The sequence below is a fragment of the Colius striatus genome, chromosome 17 (assembly GCF_028858725.1).
Source record: "Colius striatus isolate bColStr4 chromosome 17, bColStr4.1.hap1, whole genome shotgun sequence".
Classification (NCBI taxonomy): domain Eukaryota; kingdom Metazoa; phylum Chordata; class Aves; order Coliiformes; family Coliidae; genus Colius; species Colius striatus.
Window position 1 is genome coordinate 6048860 of NC_084775.1, and position 21750 is coordinate 6070609.

Genomic DNA, 21750 nt, shown 5'->3' on the forward strand with positions numbered 1-21750 from the left:
CCCAGCACACCTCCCCCCAGCCCTGACATCTCAGAGCCCTCCCACAACCAGCAGCAGAGCCCCCTGGGAGAAGGGGAAGACATTCATTAATGGCAGCACACATGGGTGGACAAAATCATCTGCCAGGACAAAATTATCTGGTCTGAGGGAGCAGAAAGGAGCAGCCACCCTGCTCAGGTGCCGGGCGTTGCTCGCTCAGGTCATTCCCAAACAGGCACCAGCATCTGTCAAACATGAGCCACAAGCTCAGGGAGAGGCTCCCCAGTCCCCAATCAGCAGCATATTTTAAAGGAAAAAAAGTTCTGGTTACCTCAGGGAAACGTTTCAGCCAATAAAACAAAGAGACCTGGAACTGCTGGCTTAGGAAAACGTAACAAACACATTTTAACAGGTTACAGGTACAAACCAGGAACACACAAACTCCAACCAGGCACAACAGCAAAGGACACCTTTCTTTTTCTTTTTCTTTTTTCCTTTTTTTTTGTTTCCTTCAGGGGCAGGGCCATGGGAAGTACAGCACGGATGGAACAGAATGCAAAATACAAAAAAATAGAAAATAGAAAAAAAATGTATTTACAAGTGATACATCAACATGATCAGAAAGCACAAAGACAATCGCTGCTATAATACATGCACTGGGTCAGGGAGAACTACTAAAAACCTGCAGAGGGGCTGTCTGTAAAAAAGTAAATTAACAAAAGAAACAAAAGCCCTCCTCCCTCCCCCCGTGACCAGGGTTGGCTTTGAACTCTCTTCTTCCCTAGTTTGCTACATTGATCGAAATCAAATATCCCCTGAAGTCCATGAGTACAATCAGTACAAACACGACACTTGTCTTTAAACTGCAGGTTCAGTTGTAGGAGGGGAGGGGGGGAAAAAAAACCCAGCAGCTCATTGTAGATCCATAGACAAGAAAAGCCATCGGCAACTGCTCTACATGCTAAAAATTACAGCAAGCCCCTGTCTGCTACACGGCCTGGTCTGAGCAGGTTTTCCTTTTTATTTATTCATATATATATCTATATGTGTGTATATATATATGTATAAAAATCGTGCCCTTTTTCACTGCAACATGACATCTGGGTGGAAATGTAACTTGTTACAACAAATTTTTATATGTATACTGCAAGAAGTCACTCAATGTCTGTGGATTTAATAAGCAACCTCACACCACAGGAAATATTTAATAACTCAAAAAAAACCCCAATGTTGTGACAGAAAACCTTCTGTCTCAGTTCTTTCCAAACTGAAGTCCAGCAGGAAACTGGTCCCAATGTCCACGAGGGGTTCTCTGAAGAAGCTTCAGTTTGCTTGACCCTTTTTCCTTTTAGTGTTCACGAGTTTTTGAACGGCTTCAGGCCGTTTTCAGTTTCAAGTCTGTCTCTTCCTCTCTCACAAAGGTAATAGTCTGGTACTAATCCATCCGAGTGAGGAAAAGAGGAAAGTGGCTGCAGTTGCACAAAGGGTCCCCAGTTCCGCATCTGCAGGGAGATAACGGAGTCACACGGAGCTCCAGGACCTCAGCTGCTTCTTCCTTTTCCTCCTTTGAACACAAAGTCCTTTCGGACAAGTCCTGCAGTCGGTACCTTCCCAAGCACCAGCCAGTCCAGGAGACGACAACGCCACGAGTTAAAGTGAAAAGGACCAAGGCAGAAGTTCAGGTCACTTCCTATCTGTTCCATCATACTTCCAGGAAACGGGAGCTGCCGGACTTGGAGTGGAAAGGCTCAGACCACATGCGACGTAGATCGCCCTGGAACACGGCAGAAGGACCGTTCCCTCAGAAACATGAAACCCCACTTGCAATTCAAGTTTCAAGATGCACAGATAATTGCAAGCATGTCCTAAAGCACATCTATAATCCACCTGTCTTGAAAATTACAATACAGACAGTGGAAGACAAATCCCTTCCCTGTCAGGCCAGAAGGCCTGGTTTGGTGGCAGAGCCACCCAAAATGGGTTTCTGATTGGAAGGAAACCTTTCTGCAAAGGGAAAATTCTGCTCTTTGTTACACTCTGCAGAGCACTCAGTGTGTGTTTCAACAACAGCTCTGTGACACGAAAGGCTACAGTTCAAAACTGCAGTTCAGAACAGGGCACTGTGTCTCCCCAGGCTCTGTCCCACCCCCGTGCAGACATTCCCCCACAGCCGGCTGGGCCAGGGCAAACTTGCTCAATTAAACCCACCTTCCATACTTCACAATACAGTAACTTTTCAATTACTGGTACTTTGTGTACAGAAATTGTTCTCTGTCTCAGGAACCTGTGTCTCAGCTACTCCAAAATGAAGCTGCCCTCCAGCAGCTGTGGGCCGGGGCCACCCACCCACCCCCGGCCTCACCTTTAGGTAGGCCATGGTGAGCAGTGGCAGCAGGGTGAAGGGCACCAGATAGAGCAGGGCGGGCTGGGCAGCCCGGTGAATGCGAGAGGCTACTGTTGCAGTTAATAGACCTGTGAAAGAACAAAGGGACTGTCAGCATCTTCAGGCTCCATCCGGGTGTTCCTGTGGCGTCACCCACAGGCAGCTGCTTCCCCACCGCTCAGACTGTGGAAAAGCTGCTCGTTGGTGCTTTGCCTTCCCCAAATATGGCTGAAACCATCAACAAAGGGAACAAACCGGGCTGAGTTGAGTCACTTGCTCCTGTTCTGAATCTCAAAGACTCACTAAGAACAATGCAAACGAACTGCGACCGAAGCTGGAGGGAGGAGGTCAGACACCACGCACCAAAGGGCCGCTCCAGCATGTCTCAAGACTCTCCGTGTGAGGTCCCGTTGGGAGGGAGGAGAGTGCACACAGGAACGATTCTCCTGGACACGTGCCAAAAGGGAATGAGGGGGAAGGTGAGGCAGGCAGGAGGAAGGCCGTTGGTAGGAAATGATCTTCCCTTTTTGTCCTTGGGAGGGCTGCAGGACAGCAGGATATGCACACACACATCCTGACCTCAAGAAATAATCAGTGTTGTGGTAGGGAGGAGAGAGATGGCTACATCAAGTTACAAGCAGCATTCCAGCTGTGACTATTCACCATTGTTGTGACTATTCACCATTTTCTGTATGTACAAAAATGTCACAGGATCAACTGCAGGAGTTCTCTGGATGTGCTCCTGCACAGCACTGGCCATCTAGAAAGTCACCTATTTTTCCCAAAATCCAGGTATGGCCTTCCACGCTAGTAAAGCAAAGTCCAACTTGCTAATAAAAATACACTGATAACCTCTTTCATCCTCTAAATAACATACAACAACAACATGATCATAGAAAGGAGACTGCAGAAGGATTAAAAAAGAGCATAACCATGCGTCCTCTCAAAGCCTCTTTCCACTGGCTTCCATTGCCTTTAAACCTGCTGCAGTAATCCCCCTCCTGCTCACTAAGCAGCTAGCCATATTAAACTAATTACTCACCTACAAAATACCCAATAAGTGTGCAGTGGAAGTAGGAGACCTTCTGCATGCGCCCAGAGATGTTCCCTGGGCCCGGCGCGCCGCAGGACTCGCTGCTTGATTGCTTCTTGTAGTTGTCGTAGCGCAGGACGAAGCAGAGCAGCAGCCCTGGCATCACAATGTCACCGATGCCCAGCATAGAGAAGTGGCTGCCTGTGGAACTGGAGAGTAGCCAGAATTGGGTTTGTGCCCCAAACAGGAGCTGACAAGCTCTAGACCTCTCTGCTTTTGGCACTTCCCCTCCTTAAGCAGCAGAAGCTAAATGTTGGCTGCTGGAGATCTTCCTCTCTGTGATTTCACCACCACCTCAGCTCAGTTTTAAACATACCTACTTTGACAGTAATGACATGTTGCTCCAAACCAGTAGTTAAGCTGCTTTTGCTCTTAACTCACTCAGTGAAACAGATCCATCAGCTCTGGATGGGACGTGGCCATTCTGTCAGACTGTTTGGCTAACACTGACAAGTGCTACACAGGTCACCTCCAACACAAGGTACCACGTGTGGCCTTCTCAGATCTTTGGCCTCATTCGGATGAAACACGTAGAAAACTACAGTCTCACCAGATTCCCAGAAAAGAGCCAACTGTCAGTTAGATTAAGAACTCAAATTGCCCATTGTCTTAAATCCAGGGTATTTCTCATGAAAACAAAGGCAAATGAAGTCATCACAAAGCTGACAAAATGAACAGTTTTGGTTTTACCACTGCAGACAATCAACTCCCAACCTCTGTAATTTCAGCATCCCAGTATCTCAAGAACAGAGTCAATCTGCCAACAGAAGGATGTGTAACTGCCAAGGCCCTGGAGGTTACAGCCTCATTGGGCCCCTGCAGTGGGGACACATGGAATTATCCCCTCCCACACAACTCCTGCCTGGCGAGGCTGCCCCTGCTTGCCTCAGTTTCTAACTCGCTCCCCACTCACTGGCAATCATGCAGTGATCAGGACTATTCTGATGTGACAATAACCTCAGGTCTTTTGCTGTTAAGCATTAGGTCATAAATCCCATGTTACTGAGGTGCAGCTCTCAGACAGGTGTGGCAAAGTGCACTTTTGTGCCCTTTTCTGAGCAGACCCCATTGCACCTCCTCAGCTTTTCTGCCACGATCACTCAGCAACACCACAGCCAACCCACACCCTGCTGCAAACTTCCTATCACCAGGAGGGAGTGACCCAACAGGGAACAGACTTGATACTTTCCAACGGAATTAGTGCTACTGAAAAAGCATAGAGAGTACAAAAAGGAAAAGTTAGAGTAATAGAGCTGCTGGTTTTACCTTGGAAATACAAGTTTGCCAGGCAGTGACAGACGGGGAACGTCTCTGCCCACATTTGGTCCCAGGTGGAGCTTCCGGGATAAAACATCAAGGGGGTTATCAGCTGGTTGTGTGGCCACCTTCACCATCACATTGCTGTTGAAGATGTAGGCAGAAAAAAAGACCTACAGAGCAAGGAAACCATCCAGAATCACTAACTGCACTCCTCTAGCAGCTCAAAGCTGGCTGTGTTTTTTCCCTGGCTCATTCCAAGGATATTGTCAACATGTCCCATACACATACACTGTGTGGAGGATGATCAAAGGCAAAAGTATTTCAACAATTCAGATGAAGTTTTTTACACTGTTAATGCTCCAGAATAACTGGAATATACTTTCTGCTATCAGGATATTGATCGGTGTTTGGCAAAGGAATTGTCCAGACTATGAGCAGGCAAGTCCGGGATTGCAAAGACAGGTAACTGGGTAATGAAAATAGAGGAAGGCTGGAAAGCAGAGTAGAAGTAAGTGTGGTGCCCACTCATAAAGGGGATGATGCAACACTTGCTTCAGACACAGCTCATCACACTGGGAAACTGCCGGGTGCCAGAGCTGCCAGAAAGCACCTCTCTGGGTCAGTGTTCCTGTTACCCAAAGGTAAACCAGAAATCCTTTCAGCATTACAAAACACACTGTGTCAGGTTTCTTGTACAAGTGTGGTAAGAACTCTTGCCAACCTCGCTGGCTATAAATCAGTTTGAATCCCTGCTGTGCAGATTTCAGTGCTAACCAGAGGCTGGCATGTGTGCACCGTGCAGGCGTGGAGCAGGCTCGGTGCTTTCTTGAAATGCTGCTCCTGAGCTCCAGCCAGCCTTTCAAACCTTGAAGTACAATTTGCTTTTTTTTTTGAATTAAATATTACACCAAAGTTGAAATATTCTAATCATGTTCCTGCTTTTGTCAACTAATTAGCAAGGAAATAATTCTGTATCCTGCTGCAGACTTCAGTGCCTCAGAACGGAGCAATGAAGCTGATCTGCTTGGCTCTGCAAGACTTCATACTAGTACAATTGATATAAAAATGGCCCAAGGCCAATTACAAATCCAAAGGATAAAAACAGTTTTAGCAAAACCAAACAAAACACTTACTTACCCAAAAGACGTCATAAATTAGTAACCCAGAGAGCAGCAGGCAGGAAACCTTCAGGCTCGGCAGCCGAACAAAGGCTATCATTGCAACACACAGGCCCATGGCCAGAGCTGCAAAAGGCAACCACATCACCGAGTCATTAAAAACAGCACAACCAAACCAAATACCCCAACCAACATCTCCCCCAAAACACACCCCAAAGAAGCCCCTGTCTGCATGCACTAGACAACTGGCCACTATAAATAGTGACATTCTTACCAGAGTGAAGAAAAGTCAAAATCTATTCGGTAGCCAAGAGCAAACGTGCCCCCACAGACACACAAATGCCTCTGCAGGCACCACTGCCCCTTCCACTCACTGCCACTGCCCACCACAAAGAAATGTTTTCATGTCTTGTCTCCTAGAGACTGACTCTCTCTCCATAAAACACAGACTACTGAGTTAAAAACAGAAGCAATAAAACAACTCTGAACTCTTTGTGCCCCCAACGTGAACTTCTTTTATACTATGAGGAGGTTTTCTGGTAAATGCACAGAATAAATCAAACCCTTGGCTCCTGGTGCAGGAACACACGGGTGACGGGACGTGCTGGAACGTGCTGTGACAAAAACCCACTCAGACCAATCTTCTGCTCAGGCAAGATTGCGTAAGGCTGCCTGAACCTAACTAAGAAATGTTGTTGTTGTTTAGTGATATGGAGCTTTCCCAACAACAAAAGCCTATGTGAAAGCCCACCTACTAATGGGGGGAAAAAATAGGGGCAAGTGTTTTCCAGGCCCCTGTCCCAAGGGTGAGTTTTCAGTCAGATCAAGAAGCTGAATGACACACTGAGGCTCAGATGTCAGTTCTGTTCCAAGGGGAATTTTTTCAGTGTAGAAAAGTAAGATGTTAATGCTGACAAAAACCCAGCTCCAGTCTTCACATTTATGTGCTTTCCTGCTTCTTTAAGCCTAAGCTTAGCTACCAAAGACACTCAACTATCAACTGGATGCATTTCAACTCATTACAAGCAAATCCCTGAAGAGATACTGAAAAGAAAAAACCCCACAAAACTTGAAAAGCAAATCAGCTTTGACCTGTGGTATCAGTGTACTGCACAGAGGAACAGGGTCTTGCTGGCAGCAGGTTTCTCAAGTAGGCACACATTTGTCAGTGAAATGTCTGACATTTTATCTAATGTGACAGAGAAGCTGTAAGAAGTTTCAATCCTGTTCTGACCAACTGAAACCACAGGGAAAGTCACTCCATGACATGTGTGCCCACCAGCACCACACCTTCCCAGGCCAAAACTTCACCATGAACCTCACGCTGTCACTAGGCAACTGTGAAACTGTCCGAGGCTTGCACTTCACCTGAAAGCTGGGGAGCCACCAAAACCCTGAGGGAGGGAACAGTTCCCTATAGATCCAAGAGGAAAAGGGCCCCCAAGCACAGGCCAGCACAATGATCGCGGTGCCATAGGGCTGCAGCACAGCTGTGGCTCTGCCGAACCCTCCTTATCTGCTGAGGACTCGACCTCACTGCCACCAGTCACACAAAGTAATGGGATTACTCAGATAAGAATGTCCCCTAAATCACGCTGCATAACTGTAACTAGCCATAAAATGTAAGCAACGTATTGAGGCTTGAAGAATTTGACACAGCAAAGCAGGGAGAAAAAGCACTGCATTCAGTAATTCAATATACCCCTCAGTTACAGACTTTCTCTGGCAGAGGAGCAAATACAAGGGAACAGTCTGTCTTAAAGAGGCTTCTCTAAAGCCAGTGTTAATAATAGCTCAAGCAAGTCTATACTTAAGAGAGGATTTCCAGGTTATAATTAACTAGAAGTGGGAATATTTTAACCAGTATGAAGTTTTAACCATTGTGCACACACTCAATTCCTCAGTCACTGGAAGGTGCACAGGCACACGGGCAACACTTCCATCAAACTGAGCAAACACTGGGGACAGGAGGAGACAGAAAAAAAGTTCTTTTGATTGCAGTGAAATACACATGCTAATAATTATGCAGTTTTGCAACTGCTGTAAGAAATAATGGTTAATTTAAAAAACACAAGAGAGGCAGGAATGCCCGAGAGCAAGTATGAGTAACACGGGCCAAAGCACAGTCAAACCACCACCAGGCTCCTCCAAAGGGAGGCCAGGCCAGCAACCATGAGAGAAACAAAGACATCCATACCCATACTCATGGGTGGTGTTGACAAACGATCTAAGACAGGTCTCACTGAAAAATGTACTCCAAAAACAGAGAGAGAAAGAGAAGAAGGAAGGTAGAATAGCCACACAAAGAGTAGCTCTGCATTGGAAGTGCTGGGCAACAGGTTAACAAAGCTGAGTAAGAACTAACTGGAAGAGTTAACCTTCAATTAACAGAACACATTGACTTCAGAGTCCCTTATTCCCTTATGGAATAAGGATATTCTGAGGATTAAGACTCTCTGGCTACAGTCTGTTTTCCAGCTTCACTGCACATTTGTGTCTGGAGCAGATGAAAGGGCCGAGATGTTGGTGGTGTGTCTGGTCATCAAACAATCTGCTCTGAGAAATAAGCATTTCAAGACCCATAAATGTACATCCTCACCTGCCAGAACAACCCCCTGGAGACAATATCTGCTGTGGATATCTGGAGGCGATGGAGACCCCATCCCTGGATATATTGCAAAACCATATAGCTGAGGTGCTGAGGGACTTGGGTTAGTGTGAAGTGAGTGGTTGGACTTGATGAACTTAAAAGTCTTTTCTGACCAAAAGGATGCTACAATTTTATGAGTGTCCAGATACAGAGAAGCAGAGGGTGAAGACAGAGATGATGTGATCCCACTTGCAGTAGTATGAAGAGTGACACTGCAGAGTCTGGTTCCCTTACCAAGGCTAATAAATGCTGTTCCCTATTCAGTGTCACAAACAAACATTGATTGCATTGGATTTGAACAAACAACAGGAGGCCCACCAATATAGTTCCAGCCCCCTTAATGTAAACTACATCAAATACTCCACAGCTAGACAGTATCAACACAATTCAGTAAATCATAAACAATCACCAAGAGAAATAAACCCCAGAAACCACTCTGCACCAATAGTTCAGTACTCTGCCCATTAATTCCCTCAAATTCCCCCTATTTCAGACTGAAATGATCACAAAACCTGCTCTTTGTAAGTAAATGCTTCTGCTGATATCTCAGTGCAGAGAAATCTTTTCAGAGTTAGTCAAAATTCCCACTTGACACTCCATTTAGCTTTGTAGGTACTGCAGATCAAAAAATCACCCTTGATTTCATGGTGGGCTACTCTGCTTAACACAAACCAAACTTCTGCATTTTTCCATTTAGTATCTGGGTGTTTTAAAAGGTATCCTCCAGCACACAGCAAGGGAACATCTAAATGCAGCCAGAAGCACAAAGGAAACAAAACACCTGTCTACAAAAGAGATAATGGAGGTGCCACCATGAGAGGTTTCAGTGCAAAGGACTTTCTGCTGCTGCGATCTCATTTAGGAGGGGCTGGAAAGTTGATGGGATGTGTGTTTTCTATTGCAACAAACAATTTCAGGGGCAGGTGATGTTGTCCCAGCTATTTTTCCTCAAGCTATCACAACCTCAGGGTGCCATTTCATGAGACATCCTAAGCCAACTTAGCTGCCTAGCACTGTTGAGAAGTGGAGGTCCTGCTCCTGGCTACCTCCTTCATCCCTCTCCTGTCATATCCCCTGCATCCTCTCAGATCTCATAATGCTGCCACTTACTTTTTGCCAAATTTAGCACATACCTGACTAAAATAATCCAATTCATCTCACTGCAGCAGCAGCAGCAAAATAGCCTGACCAAAAAAAAAAAAGGTAGTCTGCTGCCATTCTAGTGAGCTGAATCAGTTTACCATGTGATTAAATGGGTGCCAGAGCTAACACGAGAGATTTGGAAGGCAGGAGGGGAGAAGGAAAAGCCTCTTTTTGGAACAGTAAGCTGTGAATTCAGTTCAACCAGCATGGAAAAAATAAATAAATCACACCTTCAAGCCAGCTGGGTGCCTGCCAGCTTCACCCATCTCACCACCCCAACTGGCAAGCATCAAAGAGATCAAAGACAGCCAGCTACTGTGAACTGTCTCACAACAAATTATTTGATCATCTGAACCAAAAATCAAGCACAGCAAAAACTCGCCAGATTGTTACAACCAAGTTATGACTCACAAACCACCATGGTCTCCAGGCGTCTTTGAAACTGGCGACTCACCCCACACCACACTGGTGCAGAACATCCTTCAGGAGTGCTCTAGCACTTGCTTGGAAGCTTTTACAAACCAGAAAAACAGGTGTCCCAAACACCACCCTGGCACGCTCCCGACTGCCACACACTATTAGGGCTCAGCAAGCCATCACTAGTAAACTTCCCCCATCATCACCATGTGAAGGGATGCGTCAGGACAGGCACAAAGCAGTAGGAAAATTGCTTAATTCATGTACTCACCATCCATAAGGAGCCAGTGGCCAGTTAGGACCCAGATAAGGACCAGCATCACAGACAGAGAAAACGAGAGCAACTCGGCGGCAGTGAAACGCCCGCAGCAGCCAAAGGAGATCCTGGGAACGACACACAAACGTCAGCTGGGAGAGGGACTTCATGTTTCCATTTAGAGAACAGAAAACAAGGCTCAAACTGCTGATGAAAGATGCCAAGAACAACTGAAGGGAAGATCCTTTGCCACAAATAGGTACCAAAACAGCAACAAACAAAAGCTTTGCTCACACTCAAATAATGTGCTATGGCCTGAACTAGAGAGACAGGAAAAGCCCTGTAGATCCTGCCACTTCTCTTGAAATAGTTACCATGAGTGCAGTTTCCCGGGACCACACCTCAGGTAGTGCTTTCAGCAGCATGAACTCCACTCACAAGGTTAAAAAAAAATAAAAATTCATTTCAAAACATGTCAAGTGCACTTTTCACCCAGGTAACTACAGCCTCTGGAAGAGACAGCATTCAAATCCACAGTCCAGCATTGCAACAAACACTGAAATCCAATACCAAACCCCAAACTCTGAAATCTCAGCCAAAATAAGACACCTTTCTTAAAAACCACTGTTGGGAAGTCCAGTCCCCTGCAATGGTACCACATGTCCCAGGCTGGCACGTCTGCCTGACCTGCCAAAACTGGGTTTCGTAGTTTCAAAGTGGAAACGTGGTGTTGGTGCAAAAAAATAGGCACAAATGTCAGCCCTGAGGTTAATGCTCAAAACCAGGGACTCCATGAAAGAATTCTTATTAAAAGAAATAAATACAAGAGGAGAAACAAAACATTTCTCAAGTCCTTACTTGTTTTGAGGTGAACAAGGCCGTGTTAAGTACTGGCACATTGGGAGCAGAAGGAAAGCAAAAGCTATTGTTGCAAGGACTAGAAAAAAAAGAAAAGGTAATATTAGCACATTCAGACCTAATTTCTACAGTACACAAATGAGCTTCTCCAATTTGGAAAAGCTCTTGCAACAATGTCTGATTATTATATGCTACGGTGTTACTGAAGCAAGAGCAGCTCAAGGCTCCCAGGTTTTGCTGCAGAACTTAGTGTGCTTCCAAACTCCAGTCAAAACAAAAGCTCTCAAAGGAATGCAACACCCATCTCCAAACGTTCAAAGGAAAGAAGCTTTAAAGCTACTCATGATCATGACAGCAAGAAAAACAGTTCTGAAATATTCTGTGTCCAAAAAAAATGGAAGAACTTACTACAAACTGGTTGTGAAATTCTTTCAGAATTCTTCAACATATGACACAGACCAAGTCAGCACAAGAAAGGGGTTTTTGCCACTTTTCAACTCAGTCATTTTTTTCCTCCCATCTCACTCAAATGCTTTTAACTCACCACTGAAGCATAATACAACTTAAAATAAGTTATATCCAGTAGCTGCCAACAGGACTTTTCTCAAATCTAAAGTGCTTTAAGGTTTTGAGAACAAGACAATGAAACCACATAGATATCCAAACAGACCATCTCCATAAATAGGCTCTTTTTTAAGAAGCATATTTCTCCCACCCACACATTTGTATGAACATTTAGTAACTGCTGTATTTACAATCATTTTTTCCTTGGATGGTTTTTCTGTTTTTTAAAGGATAGCACTGAACTTGTACTAAGAGCTGTTGAAAAGGGTGAAGAGTGAGGGCACGGAGGGACAGGCTGTCAGCAGCACACATTCAAAACTGCTGCAGCAGGAACAGACTGAAATGGAGATGGAAGAGCCCATTGGTGTTCTCTGCATGTTGCAGGTCTGATCCTTCTGCCGTCCTCTGCTCATTCCTTAAAAAAACAGGGTGGTTGTTGCTGGTTTTTATAAGGGATTTTTTTTTCTCTTCTCAAATGAAGATGATGGAAGGAATAAAACATTCTCTTGAGTACACAGCTTAAGCCAACTGGAAAAAAGAAACTGCTTTGGTCAAAGCACAGCTTTCCACCCTCAGTCCTGCTGCTTCTGGTGGGAGGAAGAGTCTTTAAACATTGTAAAATGAAACAATGAATTCCTAAATAAATTCTTTTAGAGTGTCTGAATGCAACCAGCACCATGGAAACTCACAGGGCCATCAGCACTTTAGAGAGGAGGAAGAAAAGCAGAAGGGGTAGGAAAAGAACAAAGAATGTGGCAACTCCGCACACCTTGAACTAGGAACCTTTTCCAAAGTGTTAGCAAAGAAGTTCCCCTCATCAAGTGCACTTTCTTAAACCTGTAACAAGCCCCAACTGACTGAATGTCACCTAATGAGACATCATAAATGTTACCAAAAACCTTACAAATGTGAAGGTCAATCTGGAAACAAATGCACCAATGAGCTTGACCAATTAAAACTTGTCTTTTGTCAAAAATCTTCATATATAATAACTTATATATGTGTGTATATATTTTGCCTCTAATATTGAGCATATAGTAGAACTTATCTGAAGTAGTAACTTATTTTTAAGAGGAAAGAACATACGTGTCATAGGCCAAAGTTACAAAAGCAGCATTCAACAGACCTCTCCAGGACTGTGTATCCAGAATTACAGACAGGAGTCTCAAGACTCATGTCAAGAGCAGAGATCTAGATTTCATCCACCAACATGAAGATGCTGGAGAGGATGAGAGGTATGCTGAGGTTTAACAATCTTGCCTGACTCAGTATGTGGACTGAGGAGTGCAAGTCTTAAAAGCTGCTGCATTTTTGGAGCAGTGGGATGAATAACTGCAAAGAGATCAAAAGGCCAACATTTTCCAAAAACCAAAGCCCTGGTATTTACTTCAATGACAAAATGTAAATGATACTAAATGGGACCAGAGGACTTGCAATTCATTTGCCGATGACAGATTCATTTTTGTTATAAATTCAAGCAGTGCAAAAGAGTAACACTCAAAATGCCAGTGAGAGCAGTAGTACCCTTGGAACAAAGGAAAGCATAAAATCAAACCCCAAAATTAAACCAAGAAAAGAAGTGTCTGGACAGGATCTCCAGAGTTATGCTGTGATCCTACAAAGCACCGGAATTATCAAAGACCATGCACAGTTCTGAGCAATGATTCATAAACAAGTGAACTTTACATAAAACAATACAGCCAGCACCTTTCAAGATTTTGGCAGTTTATGGTTCAGTGGGTTTAACATATCTCCAAGTGGAAAATACTTCTCAAATATGACTTATCACTCTATTAATAGCTGCAGAGACACGAAAACACAACTGTGAAATCTGAGGAGGCTTTTTTTAAACACGTACTATGACATGAATTCTACTTCTTATCAACAATATTTCGTTGTATCAATGCTTTCTGTTCTATTCCAAATTTTACAAAGAGAAGAAAATTCAGTCACCTGCTGTGCATATTGTAAAGACAACTTGAACTGAATCAAAGAAGAAGAACATAACTAGGAGAGACACAGACGCTCCGATGGGCAGGAACAAGGCCTGGGTGGAATCGATGGTTTGAATACCTGCGGAAGAAAGAAAGGGACATTGAACCTGGTCTGTTTCTTACCACACACACACTGACAGCCTGTCCTGACCAGCACAGTCCAGGACTCTGACAGTAGGTTCCATTTCAGTGCTGGTGGAACAGACATCTACTCTGAGACCCTCGTGTACCCCCGTAACAGAGCACAGCCCTTGGTAAGCTGCAGGACAGTACTGCCTGGTGTGGACAGACTGTGTGGACTGGCCCTGTTCTGCAGAGCTCAAGAACTCAGTGTTGAAAGAAAATGTATGATCCTTTCTCATGCCAGAGATAGAATGAAGAACAAGTGACAAAAATTAACATTATTTAGGGATCAGGAATCATAAAGCAATTATATATTTATTTCTAACTGATTATATTTCCTATTTATTATTTATGCTGAGAAAGGTGTGGAACAGAGCACAGGAGGCAGAGCCTGGCCAGGAGCGGAGCTGCAGACAGCTTTTGGCTGTCTCAGGTCATGCAAAGGCTGCCACAGCTTCATATTCCACTTGGGTGAAGGCCACCATGCACTTAAATTGCATCACTGACTGCAATCACCAGATAACATCTAGCCTAACAACAAAGGGCAGTTTTCAAAAAGCACTCAAGACATTTACCTGTTTATGAAACAACCAACTCAGTTCAGTGTGCACTGTAACCACCCCAAAAAAACTTCATGCACACATTTTATAGCTGGAAGCGATTTTGGACAGCACAGAGTTACTGAAGTATTCTATTCTGATTGCTTCCCTCACCTCAGCCATGCAGGGTGACCACTAGGGATGTTAGTGATGGGACAGGCCATTTTTTACTATATTTTACCACGAGTTTTTGTAACTACAAAGAAAATTGTGAAGATCAGGCTTTGAAAAGCCCATCTATCCTCATGGATTCTGATACCAGTCTCTGTAACTGTATTTACATTTGGTAATGAGCATGGAGGGAAGAAGCCATGAGTATTAAAATAATAAAAAATACAAGCCATACTTATACTGTTAGGCTGTTAAAATAACAGGTAACATCTGCAGTAGTCACTTGGTAAGAAGGATCCAAAATGTCTCCAACGAAAAACTGTTTCAAGACTCAGAGCCAGGTGTGATCTAAAGCCCGCATAACATCACCATGTTATCCAAAAATGGTGAGACACCACTGGATGAAGCAGGGCTTTATCAGGCTCAGGATTTTAAGGACAAGCCTTTAGGCTACCCAGCAGAGAATGTGTGCATGTATGTACAGATACATACAGAGAGGCACACATACAAGTAAATATACACACATAGTCTTTGTTTGAGTGTGTGTGAGAGAGGGTGTCTATTTTACTTTTTTCTGTGGAAGACTGGCAAGTTGTCTAAATAACAGTTTACTCACACAACTCTTAGTTACCAATGTATCCAAGCATGTCAAAATACCTCAAACACACATGGGACACACTCACTGCAACTTAGTGCCTGTCGTAACTATTTAACTATTTTCATAAAAGAAAAGTTAGACAATGAGAATGGAAGGCATGGCACTTGCACTGTATGGGCATTAATGAGCTCAGGTCACAGCTCTATCACTCTTAAACATAAGTAGCACAACAACTGTAAAAAAAAAAAAGGAAGGAGAATTTAAGACACCTGGTATTTGTGTTACTGAGGTCTGGTACAAAAGGGTAAAGTACAACAGAGATAGCTCAGTGATAACAATGTGAAGAGTCAGAAATTGTGTTCGAATCTGTGACTTGAATCTAGCTTTGAGAAAGGGCATTTATTATAATGCCCTTCAGCTTCCCAAAGGAAACAACAAATCAACCAAAACCTTAGAAATGACATACTACAAACCACCTTGGCATACTGGAATTAGTGCCTTCAGTGTTAAATGTCCAAGTTCTTCATTTCTCTTCTGATCATTTTGACAGCTAACCCCTGAATGTGCTTATTCCCCAGACTGTCCTCTTACTTCCCAGATGCCAAAAACCCCAACTGTTCATTGCTGAACCACCAGGCACAGCAAGCTCTTTGCTCTGTGCTGTCAACAGAAGCAGTGCTCTGACAACTGTGTAAATTTGAAGAGTCTATACTTAAAAAAGGCAAAAAAGTGCAAAAGGCATGTACAATACATGTCATTTAATTTGTAATTTTAAAAGCTATATTTCTTACTTAAAGCAACCTTAGCATTCAGGGTTTCATGCATAGGGCTGCTCCTATCTCACTCCTGTCTTTTAAACTGGGGAACCTACTCATTCTCCAGCCTGTTCTCAGATTATGGCCACATAAATTACTATAAGTGAAACACGGATGTGAATTTACAGCACATGGTGTACAACACACTCCACTACAACTGCTCACATCCATATTCTTACCTGCAAAACAGTCCATCTCAGATGGCCAAGCTGCCTGGAATCTGTTTACAGATTCCCTAGGAGACAAATAACCACGCAGGAGCTGACACTAATCCCCACCCTGAACACACTGTGTGTAAGCACGTATTTTATTGTCCATTATAAAAGAGCTGCTCAAAGCCATGTGAACTCTAAACTTCAGTTTCTCTATTGATAAAGCTGAATCATCTTTATGGACTTGGTATATAGGACGAGGTCTCCATTGCTTTTGGACTGGCTAACACATCACAGTAGCCAACCCCAGACAAAAAGCAGTTGCATTTCCTTCTCACAACTACGTAGTGGGTTTTTTAAAGAAAGCCATTTCCAGTAAAGCTTGACAAAGTGTGAAGCAGGCAATTTCCATGTATTATGGGAATGTTACATTGATGTTTTAAATTTAGCTTCCACAGGCATGAACGAGACAACAGTTAATGCACAAGATCTGAGTTCTCAGACAGAACAGTTCCATTCTGTCACGTGAATCTACAATGCACAGAGTTGAAACACATGGACTGATGAAGCAGAAGAAGGTGCTGCAAACTGAAGTGATAAGAAAGATAAGGAGCAAAGCTGACCCTTACTGTTATTGGTGCTGTTCCCATTAAAAGACCCGGCTGTGCTGCTATTGTCTTTCTCTTTGTCTTGATTCTCAAAGTCCATATTAAGAGACCTGCAGGAAACAAAGCAAACTTAACAGACAAATTTCAAACTCCTATTTAGGCTCATCAGCTACAGTCTCATTACCATTCCCCCACTCTCTGAAAAAGGTCTTTAATGCTGGTTATTAGGAATAACACCAGACATACTAGAAATTTTTAAAAATTAAAATGGTTACAGTTACAGGTGAGGCACCAAATCACAGAGGCTGTAACAGTGAGATCAGTCACCAGGGCATCTGGACTGGTCAGTGTGAGCAACAAACAGCAACACAGATACTCATCTGCCTCACTGGGAAGTGTAGAACAGGGTGGAAATACAATAAACATTTCAATTCTCTGATGAATTTGAACTCTTTCCAACTTCTCATTTTGATCCTTTTCATGCAAATGTTACTATCAGGTTTCATTTTTAAAACAGTATTACTTCCTTCCTCTAGATCTTGCTATGAATGATGACCAAAACTAGCTTGTAAGTAATTGTCTGATGAATGCAAGGTCTCATTTCATTGAAAAGGGTTCAACAAAGCCTAGAAAGTACCCAGGTATTTATTATATGTACAGCCAGAAGAGGTGACTAGAGGAAGCTCTGAATACTTAGTACAAACTGACACAGTTTAATTAATCTGTGGGAGCTGATGACATTCCCCTACCTACCCAGCTCAGCTGAAATAGATTCATCTTTTCCTTTTGATATATGCACTTTAAAAAAGTTCCAAAATAACTCAGTACTTTACCTCTTTTACCACAGTCTTTCACTTTGATCCAATTTCTAAATTATATGCTATCAAATTTTGCCACCACTTTCTGAACTGGAGGAATTTCCCTTCAGGTCTGTTTTGGCCATCCATGGTTTCTATCATTAAATTCTACATTGTTTCAAATAAAAATACAATCAAGTTTACCCTGATAGCTTCTCACTCTGATACATATATGTCATCCATGATTTATCTGCCTATTTATTTACTCCAATAAGCTACAGAGAACCACCAGAAGCACTGTACAGCTCCCAGTGTACAGCTCTTGTCTAAGTCTGCAGGAGCATTAAAGTAATTGTGCTATGTGAAGTAAACAAGGTCCATTAATTTATCAGACAAGTAAAAAAATACACCAGAGCCTTCTATACAATTCTGTAGGTATCAAAGGGATTTCAATTCAGTGTGCAGGTTAACTACTGCAATGCCCAGGTGAGCAAGTTTGTGCTGCAGCCATACAGCCTGACACCAAGCACAGGTAGGTTTATAGCATCAAGAAAGTTGTGTTCAGATATCAGGGTTGAGTAGTTTCACTGTATAAAACAGAAGCAAGAAAAAGGCTCTTCCAATATAAAACTAGTTTGTTTCTTCTGCTTCTATTGTAGAAGTGCTCCCAAACAGTGGCATGATATTAAAGTAGCTTTTGGGCTCATGCAAAATATGAGGAATCTTCAACCTTCAGACATACAGCACTTCTACACAGATTATGGATCGTCAACTAAGAACTTATTGAAAATACAAAGAGGCAATGGAGAAGGCTAAAATTCCAATAAAGCAGTCTGCTCCTCTTAACTTTTCCTCTAAAGATCTCTCTGCTCTGCATTGTTTGGAGTGTGTTCCCTCATTCACACCTCCTTTTTCCCCAGCAATGCACTGTAGCCTCATAATCTTCCTCTAAAGCTATAAAAACCTGGGAGGAGGCTGACAACCTTCCAGGACTTGATCCAAGATTCGCCCAAACAAAGTAATTATTTTCTCAGCAGAGCATGTCACTCCTCTCTGAACTAGCACAGTTTAGAGAGAACCTCACACCATCCTTCTCCCAGTGGCATCAGACGATTCAGAATTTAAGGGGTTGCTATCAGCAAAGAAAATGAGAAATAAACTATTAGATCTACTGCTCTTAAACAACCTCAGCCCCTTACTGTTGGCAATGATTACAGTACTACCTATAAACATCTCTACCCCAAAAGTAAGAATAAATTAGGAAATTGCTTTCAGTTAGCAACACAGCTGCTGATCCAAGACAACTTTGGAACAAACTCCAACTGTTTCACACATTGGCTCTTCCTTTTGCTACAAGTTATAGCCAACATAATAAAAATACTCCATCCTCCAAGAATGTTAAAAACTATATTATAAAACAAGATATACTGAAAACTACTGGACTGTAAAAGAAATCACACACTGAGAAATGTTGGTTTTGTTTAAATGTCTGCTGGACTCCCAAGGCAACATGCAGCCAGCACTTCTCAGTGGGCAATAAACTGCACCGTTGCATCTTCTTGGGTCTGCATAGCTCAAGTTGGGGATTTGTAGCAGCGATTCAAGGCAAGGATGGCTCAGCCTCCCACAGGGAGCCACTTGTTAGGGTTACACTAAGGCCAAGGAATGAGTAAGCTGCTGGCACGTTACTACCATGAAAGTTCAGATTCGACTACAGATCACTTCCACTGCAGTGATGCTTCATGGAAATCATGCAGGAGAATATTCTTATGAAATAGTGCAGGGAAAATGAAGGCAAGTGCATCTCTATGGAGCAGCTTGTAGATGCAATATATTGAGAAGTTTCTTCTTGCATTACTTCATGGGGACAGTCACCCAGCTTAGCAGCTCTGGGGCTATGAGAATTGTGGGTCGCCACAGAATTGACAGATTTCAACTGCTCTAAAGAAAAAAATTACAATCAGTATTAGTCATTGATCTGAGATGGTTTTACTCAATCAATTCTCGGTGCACATTAGAGAGAGTGAGTCTAAACTCTAAAGGAAGATATGAAAGACATAAACTGTCCTTCGTTTGGGATGGGGACTTTATCCAGTATCTACCAGACATTCTTCTGAATAACTTGAGGGTTTGGAGTTGGAGTTTCTTGTTTGTTTCACTTCTGGACAAAAGCTGCTTGTATGGATAAGGACAATGGGTCAAGACTTTCCTTTGTTCCCCTCAGACCTCTTGCACTAGATTAGATCCACCATGCATGTGGATTTTACCGTAATGACTCACCTACCCAATTCTTTCTGATCCTATTACTGCACTTTAAGTCAACTGCCAGCAACACCACTATAACTCCATTTGCTTCTTTTCAGACTGGATATCAGAAACAAACTCCACTTTCTGAAACATGAAGGTTAATTGAGGAATGCTATATGCTTTTTGCCTTATGATAGCTCCATCAGAGTCAAAACACTTTGATCTAGATGAAGACGTTCTCATCGGAGAACAGGCACTCCAAAGCCTAACTTCCATCTGTCCAGCAAGTGACTTTTTAAAGAAAATCTACCCACTTTGCCAGAAGTTTTTTGGTTTACTACTTTAGGGATTTCCAGGTGAGTAAAAATTTGCAGCTTACTACCATACTTAAATTTCTTAAATACCTTAACTGTCTCTTAGACCCTTTTTAGACCTGAGCTTTTGATCTCACTCACTGACCAAACAGAATGGGAATTTGTCCAAGCCACCATTGTAACTGTGGGTTTCAGCTCAGACATCTGCTAAAGAAACTATGCAGAAGAAATTAACTTTAAAACTGCGGGACCCTACCTTGGTCTGTAATAGCTTGCATCTCGGGGTCTTCAGGAGAGATGCAAAGGAACCGGTCTACAACAGGGCATTTCCTCAATGGATTACTATCTATCGCCATTCCACTACTTTATCCAACAAGTGAGACTGTTTTGAAGTTTGAAACCCTGTTACAGGAGCAGTTTTCAATGTAAATCACAGCACAAAGTGATAAAGAGTATGTGTATACAGAAACGGGATGGCAAACAGCAGGAGAAAACTTTTAAACAGCAAGGGGCTGTGAGAAGGGCAGGCAGTCTGAGCTCAAGCACTCCGCTGGTTGTTAAATACTGAATTAGTCCCTCAACCATGTGCTAGACTGAGTCAAAACTAGAAAAAAAAAAAACCAACATTTCTCAATTGCTACTCAAATACAATCTTTTATTTCTTTTGTGTTTTCACCATCTCTAGACTTGTCTTCCTAAAGCCTCTATTTTAACTCCCATCAGCAGTGCTGTTACCTAATACTCAACAGCAACAACTGAGAGCTCTTATAAAAAATCGTCTCTTTCATTATATGATTTTATTAACTTATGATGGTGATTTAAAACCTCTTATCCTAACAGCTGCCACTTACATCATATGTATGACCATGGCTATCATCTATTTCAGGAATACTCGTAGCACTTCAGAGGCTTCATAGTGAACGTATGGCCTTTTACCACAGACTTGTTAAATGAAGCAATGTTGTTCAAGGAACAGGAATAAAAAACGTGCTGTACTTAAGCTTTTTAAAACTCATTCTTTCATGCTGTAGTTCATAGGTTTTTTTTAATATATCAGTATGAATCTCATTCTTTAGGTGCCACTGTACTAAAAGAAACTGTATAGCATAAGATAATATAAGTCTAAAGGGTCAAGAACGTTTTCTCTAAACTATTCTGAAGCATCTTGAAGTGGAGCAAAATTGATTTTTGAAGATTCAAACTTATCCTGCAGCAGTTGTCAGGCACTCTGCTGGAATTCAACACTGACATTGTCTCCCACTTCTCTGTTACTATCAAGTGAACAGCACTGGGACTGTGGAATCTCTGCTTCACAAGACTTGTTTGCAGTCACTACAAGGACACGTTACATCGACCGACACTGCAACGTTAGATATAAAATTCTACTACCAATAACATTAGCTTCCTATCCCTCCCAACAACCCTTTTATATCCTCCACAACACAATGTTACAGAGCTGTCTTCAAGGACTAACTTCTAAGTCATCTTACAAGTGCTTCTACCTTCACATACAATTACATCTTTCAGAAACCTCAAGTAGCTGCTTCTTCCTTTTCCACTTCCTTTTTGAAAGCAAGAAATAGTAAATTTACATTAGCCATCAGTCTGACAATGACACAATGAAACAAAAGGCATAAACTCCATTCAGTCACTTGTCATATTTTTATTCCA

The 21750-nt window shown here is 42.7% G+C and overlaps 1 protein-coding gene across 3 annotated transcripts in view; it reads right to left on the minus strand.

Moving 5' to 3' along the window:
• Positions 1–550: 550 nt before the first annotated feature.
• The window catches only part of SPPL3 (signal peptide peptidase like 3), a 50247-nt gene continuing 29047 nt past the window's right edge, over positions 551–21750 (minus strand). For 2 of the 3 annotated variants that reach the window (XM_062010160.1, XM_062010162.1), the window contains 9 exons: positions 16737–16831; positions 13675–13794; positions 11158–11236; positions 10315–10427; positions 5853–5959; positions 4722–4885; positions 3405–3604; positions 2342–2451; positions 551–1753 (listed from right to left, as the gene is read on the minus strand). In XM_062010160.1, coding sequence (XP_061866144.1) covers positions 1682–1753; positions 2342–2451; positions 3405–3604; positions 4722–4885; positions 5853–5959; positions 10315–10427; positions 11158–11236; positions 13675–13794; positions 16737–16831 — 1060 coding nt within the window. In that variant the 3' untranslated portion in view covers positions 551–1681. The remainder of the gene's footprint in view (positions 1754–2341; positions 2452–3404; positions 3605–4721; positions 4886–5852; positions 5960–10314; positions 10428–11157; positions 11237–13674; positions 13795–16736; positions 16832–21750) is intronic. The other variant, XM_062010161.1, reaches the window with a different exon arrangement.